Source organism: Astatotilapia calliptera, chromosome 19, assembly GCF_900246225.1.
Source record: "Astatotilapia calliptera chromosome 19, fAstCal1.2, whole genome shotgun sequence".
NCBI lineage: Eukaryota > Metazoa > Chordata > Actinopteri > Cichliformes > Cichlidae > Astatotilapia > Astatotilapia calliptera.
This window is the reverse complement of record NC_039320.1, coordinates 20365560-20375245: the sequence shown is the minus strand read 5'-3', so window position 1 is coordinate 20375245 and position 9686 is coordinate 20365560. Positions and strand designations below refer to the sequence as shown.

The 9686-nt window shown below is 42.8% G+C and overlaps 2 protein-coding genes across 2 annotated transcripts; both read left to right on the top strand.

The window, feature by feature from the left end:
* The first annotated feature begins 1675 nt into the window (after nt 1-1675).
* Nucleotides 1676-4913, top strand: LOC113011891 (actin alpha cardiac muscle 1). Its single transcript, XM_026151723.1, has 7 exons — nt 1676-1756; nt 2319-2457; nt 2681-3005; nt 3098-3259; nt 3489-3680; nt 4341-4522; nt 4595-4913. Exons 2-7 carry the CDS (start codon nt 2329-2331, stop codon nt 4736-4738), a joined length of 1134 nt encoding a protein of 377 aa, XP_026007508.1. The 5' UTR covers nt 1676-1756; nt 2319-2328; the 3' UTR covers nt 4739-4913.
* A 1203-nt stretch (nt 4914-6116) lies between these two features.
* Nucleotides 6117-9080, top strand: gjd2b (gap junction protein delta 2b). Its single transcript, XM_026151724.1, has 2 exons — nt 6117-6598; nt 7320-9080. Exons 1-2 carry the CDS (start codon nt 6528-6530, stop codon nt 8161-8163), a joined length of 915 nt encoding a protein of 304 aa, XP_026007509.1. The 5' UTR covers nt 6117-6527; the 3' UTR covers nt 8164-9080.
* The last annotated feature ends 606 nt before the right edge of the window (nt 9081-9686 follow it).

Below are 9686 nucleotides of genomic sequence, written 5' to 3'. Positions count from 1 at the left end.
CTAGGAAAACAGACATAAAAATTATTTTATGGTTACACAATATATATCCTAAGAACGAACCCTGGCAGTGACAGAACCTGCAGAGAACAGCGGCTAACACTGAAATGTCATTTTCAAACTATAATATTTTGGAACACGGGCAAAGATGTCCACCTTAAGCTACAGTTACAGTGCTGGTCTACCTAGATGGACTTAACTTAGCTATGGTCAAAAACATATTAGGAATATATTTAAATGCTGGGGCAAAGGGATGCTTAAAGCAGACCACTGCCTACCAATTATTACATAACACCAAAACAAAGAGTCACACAGTGAAGGGTTATGGCTTGGGGTCGGGTGACAGCAGCATATGATTCATGGCTTGCTGTGCCCTTTTGTCTTGTCCTCCTTGTGGTGGGACCATCCACTGCTCTTAGCCAATGTTATTTTCCAGCCTTCAGAACTTGGGCTCTGTCTGTTTCAAGTATACTGGCAATGTCATTTCTTATGTCTTGTTCTTTCCTCAGTGCAGGAATAAAGAAAGAATATGGCACATGTCACAACAGAAGATTTCCCCTTTTCTTTATTGTTTTGATGTCGGAAACAGCAAATAGTATCAGCGTTACATCTGACTTATCTGCAAAGGTTTCCTACAAGGAAGAGTGAATTATCTCTGGCTGTTCTTACATCACAAGGTAATTATTAGAACAGTATTTGGTGTTTGAGGTAATACTATCTGTTCAGACAGAGAGAAAGAAACAAGTAGAAGTGCCTTCAGCATACCACAATGACCTTTGACATTATACTATGACCAAGTAATTGCCTCTATTTTTGACTGTGGGTTCATGCATGTATTTTATGCTCAATACACTCAATGCAAACACAACAGAAGGGGCTCAATCATGAACTAGAGTATATTCCAAAGGCAAACAAGCAGCATGCACTATGGCCACAACATTATTATTTTACAGAGAGACCATTACAATCATGGAAACTTAGATTTTATGGAAATATTTGAATGCATCTGTGAACATCTCTTTTCCTTTGCCTCGTGGCAAGTCGAGGATGTTAAACATATACATAGTCGCTGCACCAGAATGAGACTATTTCTTCAGGAAGATGCTTTGTTTAACACAAAACCAACACGAGAGGTTTGAAGCTTCTAAAAAGTCAAAGAGCTGCTCACACCAGGTTTGTGGCACAAGTGGTCTCTACACTTGGCACAGGCTGTGTCCTTTAAATCTACAAGCAAATATATTACAATAGCAAAAATGAAAAAAGAAAAAAAAAGCTGTGCATATATTGACCAATATTACACCTTTCAGTACTTATATGGACAGAATTGTGTAAACAATGATTATACAGGAAAGTGTAACCCATGTTTAAATGTAGGAATTTACTTAGTTTGGCTGGGTTCAAACAATTCTGTAAGATAGAAATGTGTGACTAGATTAGAACTTTTCCAGACACGGCGATGTTTCTAAATAATCCTACAGTGATTTATCGAGAGGGATCAAAAGAAAGCCTCTCATTGTCTCTTTGTCCGCATCCCTGTCGTCCATAAATGGGGAGCAGGCACAGATGGGGATATCCCTCTACTTGTCATGCCTTTCATGGAGAAGCTGTTGTCAATGGGGCAGTGGGCTACCAAATATGGAGAAGGGGTCGCACTGGTTGGCCCCTTCTCGTGGACACTGTCAGAGTATAAACTGGCGGGGCATGACATTTCAGCACCCCTGGTTTACACACTCAAGAGTCGGCCTCTGGTGCTGATCTGGTGAGTACTCACAGCTGATCAAACGGGAGTGAAAAAATGACAAACACTGGATTTATTACACTAGGATCGATCCAGGACTTTAATGCAAACGGCAATGACCTCCATCTTTTACTTACAAGAATCATTATCTAAATTAAACCGATCATTTCATCAAAAGCGACATGTGGATCATCAACTTCTTTTGTGGATTACAACTGATGCAAAGTCCTAACAACGCTTTTACGCTACACAGCGCTAGTGTTAGTGACTTAAATATCTGAATAAACAACTCTCAAATTCGTGAAATATGTAGTTTGTTATGTGATATATTACATAAAACTAATTTAGTATTATCCATAACCAGTTTCTGGCTTCAGGATCCACCAAAAACGATCTTATGTGTGCTGTTTGCGCTGAACCTATAAAGAGAAGGGAACCTCTTTAATCCCCCAATCAAAAAACAAACAAACAAACAAACAAACAAAACAACAACAACAAAAAACCCCACAACAAAACAAAAAGAACAGGACAACTGTTATCGGAACTAATTGTGCTCGTGCGCGCACCCGCCTGTCTGTTGCAGACCTGCCGCCATGTGTGACGACGAGGAGACTACAGCCCTGGTGTGTGATAACGGTTCTGGACTGGTGAAGGCGGGTTTCGCCGGAGATGACGCACCACGCGCGGTGTTCCCTTCCATTGTTGGTCGCCCACGTCACCAGGTAATTTAAACTGTTCATAAACACAACAGTGGCACTGTAGAGACGTGTATGCATGATTTATACTTAATCAAAAATAATCTCAGGCTTTGCAAGGATAAGCAGAGTTGTGCGTAATTACGCACGCATCTATTGTTTACGCTGGAGGAAACCCACCAGCCATGTTTTGTTCTAATCATCAGTAAATCCTTCACTACATCACTTCACCGATTCCTGATGTTTTCAGGGCGTCATGGTTGGTATGGGCCAGAAGGACTCCTACGTCGGGGACGAGGCCCAGAGCAAAAGAGGAATCCTGACACTAAAGTATCCCATCGAACACGGCATCATCACCAACTGGGACGACATGGAGAAAATCTGGCACCACAGCTTTTACAACGAGCTGCGCGTGGCCCCAGAGGAGCACCCCACTCTATTGACAGAAGCCCCCCTCAACCCAAAGGCCAACAGAGAAAAGATGACACAGATCATGTTTGAGACTTTCAATGTCCCCGCAATGTATGTGGCCATCCAGGCAGTGCTGTCCTTGTACGCTTCTGGGCGTACCACAGGTATGACACAGACCTCCGACAGGTGCTGTGCAGCATTTGAGTAGATTAAAAAAAGGTACATTAAATGTTTACATATTCTCTGTTGGCTCTAGGTATTGTCCTTGACTCCGGTGATGGTGTGACCCACAATGTCCCCATCTATGAAGGGTACGCTCTTCCCCACGCCATCATGCGCTTAGACTTGGCCGGCCGTGACCTCACAGATTACCTCATGAAGATCCTGACGGAGCGTGGTTATTCTTTTGTCACAACCGGTGAGTGTAAAGCTTTAGTCACAAATTTCAAACACGGGCGACCTGTAAAGCACTAAAACATCACTCAAACATCATTTACTTTTACTTTACTTTTATTTTGTTTTATTTCAACAATCAACACGGGTATAAAGATACAAAGAATTATTATAACACGGTATCAGAGGAGATATTTATCTTGTGTCCAAAGTACATTTTTTCTGACTACAACGCGCCTGTCTATCTCCGTCAGCTGAACGCGAGATTGTTCGTGACATCAAGGAGAAGCTGTGCTACGTGGCTCTGGACTTTGAAAACGAGATGGCCACCGCCGCCTCATCCTCTTCTCTAGAAAAGAGCTACGAGTTGCCCGACGGCCAGGTCATCACCATCGGCAATGAGCGTTTCCGCTGCCCGGAAACCCTCTTCCAACCCTCATTCATTGGTGCGTAAAAACGAACACAACATCTAAGCACTAATTTAATTGCAGTGACACTGTTGAAATGTCGCGCTGAATTAACTGTAAGTCCCTGCAATAGTCATTCACGTATAGTCTGACCTTCACTGCAATGTACAGACTGTTAAACTCACTTTCTTCTGGTGTAAGGAACGTTTCGATCAGCTCAATTCCTTCCATTGCTGGAACTTGTTACAATATTAATGTGAACCAATCGTGAAGCAGGAGGGGTAGCTGTCAGTCAAAGAATCAGTCTAATATCTGGGTTTTAATATGGCTCTCAATATTTAATGCTTGCTTATAACTGTTAATTATTCCTTACGCCTATTCATAGAATACTACCCCACATTTGTACATGAATTGTTTTCTAAGCATATACACGTCTATTTCTCACATTTTTGACTAACTATGGCAACCAAGTGGAGCTTCAGATATATCCATCACCGATTTACCACCTTATTACCGTTAAATGCATATCAGTTGTCTAAAGCAGTGCCTTCCACTTCACATTGACCTTAGCTCCGCAAACATCAGCTGTTGGCGGAGCTGTCCCTTTCAGCACCTGTTGTGGCAGCTGACCGCGCTGTCAGATGTGTACTTTGCTGCACGAGGTAAAAACCCACTCACTTGTTCTGTGTGTTTACCAAGGAATGGAATCCGCTGGCATTCACGAAACCACATACAACAGCATCATGAAGTGCGACATTGACATCCGTAAAGACCTGTACGCTAACAACGTTATGTCCGGCGGCACCACCATGTATCCGGGTATCGCTGACCGCATGCAGAAGGAAATCACAGCTCTCGCCCCCAGCACCATGAAGATTAAGGTAACTTAACACACTGTTGAATAACACATTTATTTGTAATTTTCCCAAGTTGACAAACGTGCTTGTGTTTAGATCATCGCCCCCCCTGAGAGGAAATACTCTGTGTGGATCGGCGGCTCCATCCTCGCCTCGCTGTCCACCTTCCAGCAGATGTGGATCAGCAAGCAGGAGTACGACGAGGCTGGACCCTCCATTGTCCACAGGAAGTGCTTCTAAGAGTCCACCTGCCCACCTCCGCATTGCACTCACCCTTTATTACCTCACCCTTTATTACAGCCGAAGTTACGACTAAAAGCAGCAATTCGCGCGTTGCTGTTAATGTTTTTTGTTTACACAAGTGCAATTTTATGTGAAGATGTACAAGTTTATTAATAAACAAACAGCCTGCCCAGCCCCTTTCTTTCCTTCTCTCTTAAGCGCCAAAGCTTTGCCCTTTCATCACGTGACGGATGAGTAAAGGTTATTAAAGATTTGAATTAGAAAAGATTACAGTGAGCGGAGAGGATAAGCCACCTCATGAGAAATTAACCTAGCAAAGTTTCATTTAGTGAAAACGCCACCGTCACGTGACCAGAAAACCACGTCTCCGAGGTTAAGAAATGCAGATATATGGGGACACAAAGTGTTTGAAACCAGCTATAATTTTAATATAAAGAGGTCTGTGTAATAAAGCTCCTATATATGTATATGTATATATACATATACATTTTTTTTGGGGGGGGCGCTTTGACTTAACATGTTCTATAAACCACACAATAGTCTAATATTAGCATGAGTACACAGTGCTGTGCCATAGGTTGAAGCCTCGGAGCGTTATACAGGGCGGGGTCACATATTTTGCTTCTATTTTTAAACTTCCACACAAACAGAGAGAGGCAGGCAGACAGGCAGGCTGCCTTGTAAAGCGATTAGCAGCTCGGATGGTACTTTCACTCTGTCACTGTATCCAGAGCATCATCTTTGCCCGAGGTGGAAACAACAGCTACCAACCGGGCAAAGATGACGGCGACATGGGGAGGAATCCTCCGGGTATGTAAAGCTGTCTGCTCCAAGAAAGAAATACTGCCTCCACTTAGCCCATAAAGCTGCATTCGCTTTGTGTTTCAGATATAACCTAGAACCGCAGATAAAACAATAGATTTTGTTAAAACTGATGCAATGTGAAACACTAGGTAGACGCAGCCTGCCTGTAAGTGTGTTTATCTATAAACTAAAACAAAAAAACAAAAAACAAAAACAAAAAAATCCCAGAAAAGTCCCCTTGACCTTGTTCTCAGAACACGGTGCCCCCACAAGCACTGTCCAGAAAATATAGATGTTGCTGTATGTGGCTGCACGTGCAGTTTTGTACCTCAATTTGTTAAGTAACAATACAGTGTACCGGTTTGATTCAAGCAAGCTATGCAAAAATGTATAAACCTTTGATTCTAGCACTCTGGACACCCTAGTCTACAGCAGAGTCCACTGGACGGTGCACGTTATGTCCCAAACTAAGTACCTGGAAATCAGAAACCCTGATACTTCTGGCTGCTCTCCACCGACCTGTCTGCACGTACGTGACGCGTGGGAGGGAGGGGGAAGACTACTTAAAGGCGGATTAACGCTGGCAAGACATTAAATCCAACCTCCCTCCATCCAGACGCAGCGCGCAGCACATCAAACTGATCTGAAGATCGAAAATAGGAGGGCTTATAGTAATCAGCCCTTCAGACTCTCATGACAAGGAAAAGTGTGGCAACGTTGTGGGAGCGCTCGGCACACACAGCAGGACTGGCGCTGCGCGCTCAGCGCATAACCAACCAGATAGCGCGCAGAGAGAAAGAGAGAGACGAGGACGGTAGCAGCATCCCGTGACGGATGCATTTTTTTTTAGCTAAAATTGAGCCTTGTGGAGACTGACAACAGCAATAGACAGAAAGAAGCCGGACGGGAAATAAAACCCTTTCTTTTTGGAGGGATTTGAACACAGTGCCGTTGCGCTCTCGTCTCCTCCGGATGCTCAGAAATGGGGGAATGGACTATACTAGAGAGGCTCCTGGAGGCTGCTGTCCAGCAGCACTCTACTATGATCGGAAGGTAAGATGACCAACAAAAACCAAGATCAACCGAAGAAACGCAGCAGCCTCCAGGATCGTCTTTAGCATGGTTCCCAGTCCCCCGTTTTTGTCTTTTACCTCCAGGATCTTCTGTAGCATGGTGCCCAGTCTTCGTGTCTGTGTTGTGGATTTTTCTGTCTTGTTCCACAGATATCCTTTTTTTTTGTCGTCGTCGTCCTCCTCCTAAGCGAGACAGCTGAGTAGATCAGTTAACAGCTGTCTCTTCAGAACCTGGGATGGTGCTGCGAAGTTGAAAGCCTTAACTAAAATCCATGTGTCGTTTCATGTGTTCATTCATCCATTTATCCATTTGATGTTTGGTGGTGAGTTTGAGTGGTGGTTGTGCACTCATGGGTGGCAGACAAAGATTGAACGAGAGTCGGCGTTATCACCTCCTTCCATTAACAAAGCACACACAGGTACAGTAACGGCAACACCGATTCCTACATGTCATTCCCATTAAATCATAAAACACACGCTCTATATACAGACGTGACATTATCCATGAGAGAATAACGCTGTTAGAAGCACATAACACGTCAAAGAGCGTCCTGTTCCATCACTGGACAGCTCCCTACACCAACACGCCAGATTTTGACTCCAAGCGCATCAGCCACCGAGGCAGCGCACAACTGAACCACGCTTACAGTAACCGTACATATTTACACGTATTTTCACATTGTTGTTTGCTTGCTTTTTAGGATCCTACTAACAGTGGTGGTCATCTTCCGGATTCTAATCGTAGCGATAGTTGGAGAGACTGTCTATGATGACGAGCAGACCATGTTTGTTTGTAACACCTTGCAACCGGGTTGCAACCAGGCATGCTACGACAAGGCATTCCCCATTTCACACATTAGATATTGGGTTTTTCAAATCATCATGGTGTGCACTCCGAGCCTTTGCTTTATCACATACTCGGTGCATCAGTCGGCCAAGCAGAAGGAGCGGCGCTACTCAACAGTCTATCTGACACTAGATAAGGATCAAGATTCGCTTAAACGAGACGAGAGCAAAAAGATAAAGAACACCATTGTTAATGGAGTACTTCAGAACACAGAGAACTCCACCAAAGAAGCCGAGCCAGACTGTTTAGAAGTCAAAGAGATCCCCAATTCGGCCATGAGAACTACAAAGTCCAAAATGAGGAGGCAAGAGGGCATCTCCAGGTTTTACATCATCCAGGTGGTTTTCAGAAACGCGCTGGAAATAGGCTTTTTGGTGGGTCAGTATTTCTTGTATGGATTCAACGTCCCCTCGGTGTATGAATGTGATCGCTACCCCTGCATAAAAGATGTCGAGTGCTACGTCTCCAGACCCACGGAGAAGACGGTGTTCCTGGTCTTCATGTTCGCTGTCAGTGGGTTTTGTGTGGTGTTGAACCTGGCAGAACTCAATCACTTGGGCTGGCGGAAAATCAAAACGGCCGTGCGAGGCGTGCAGGCTCGGCGAAAGTCCATTTATGAAATCAGAAATAAGGACTTGCCAAGGATGAGTGTGCCTAATTTTGGCCGCACTCAATCCAGTGACTCAGCTTATGTGTAACACACGTGGAAAAAAACATGTAAAAAACAAAAAACAAAAACCATGATGGACATGATGGACAGCTGTGCACGCCGAATTCGTGTCATGACTTAAAGAGTGGGCAATTTTTTTTTTAATTTGTTGGTCTTTGACAGACTTCATGGCAAGCGTGGATTACACGTTTGTTTACTTATTTATTCTTGCACTGATGCAACTTTTTAGTAACGTTTATACTCTGTAGGATGGTAAACGGAGACCATGTTAACGTGTTCACATATTTACTCTGGGGCTGTTCTGCTGTACTTGAAGAGAGTAAATGCAAAAATAATTGCACTAAGAGGTGAACACTTGAGAGCCTGACCTTATCCAAATGTGCTACTGACCTGACGGTGTTTTTAAGACATTTTCTTTCAACCTGTTTTGTTTTTGGCACCAACCTAATTAAATGGCACCATACAAAGGAAAAAAAATCAACCACCCAGATTTATATATAAATATAGATATATAAATCCTTACTGACTATGGTTCAGCGTAGATAAAACACATAAAGCTTACTTCATGTTTTTTTGTTGCCTGTGTTGCACCACTGACCTTAACACATGTATCCATTCCACTGCTTAATAGCTAACTTGCAAAACAGTATCTGGTGAATTTGCTGCAAAACGCTAACGTCTGTGATTTCCTTAATTTATGACACACCAAAGCGCCCACTGCTTTTATTTGTGAAGTGTTTTCTTGCTTTTGTGTAATCAAGTGCCATACTTGTATATAGACATAATATATATATATATAGATATGTATACATATGAATATATAAATATATAATAATCATCATGAAAGCCGATTCCCTGCTTGGATTATGCTAAATACCGCCTAATTTCTTATTTGCTTTAAATGTATTTGTTGTGATTTAAACGAAAAAGAAAAGAGATATAAAATTTTATCTGTTTTATTTTGCAAATGACTGGAAGAAGAAATGAAGTGCTACTCTTTTTTTATATACAAGAAATGTCTCTCCCCAAACCGAGCTGATAAAAACTGAAAAATAGCACAAAATTGAAATTTTTATCAAAGAACGGGCAATAGAAATCTGCTCTGGTGCTACAGTTTTTTCATAGAATGGTTTTAAAATGTAACCGAAACAGATCAGAAAAAAACTAACATCTTTTTTTTTCTGTGGAAAATAAAAGTGGGATTAATGTACACCAGAAATGTGTGAGGTGCAGTACTTTGTGTCCGCTGCTGGAGCTTGTTTGGAGCTGACCTATCACACAGATATCCAGTGGAAGTTTTGCCTTGGTGCAGTGAAGAATTAAGCCACACCCACTTAGTTAAAAAAAAAGGAGGAAAAAAAGGAAAAGAAAAACCTACCGCAGGACACACCTTGTGCAGGATCTCACCAATCTGCAATGTGTTGCAACACTGATGCTGCTTCCACGAGGCGCATCAATACTTATGCTACATAAAGAAGTGGCCTGGGGGAACTTTTAGTCTATATGACATGCATCAAATCAGACACTGGCCTCAGCTCTGACAGAGTGTTT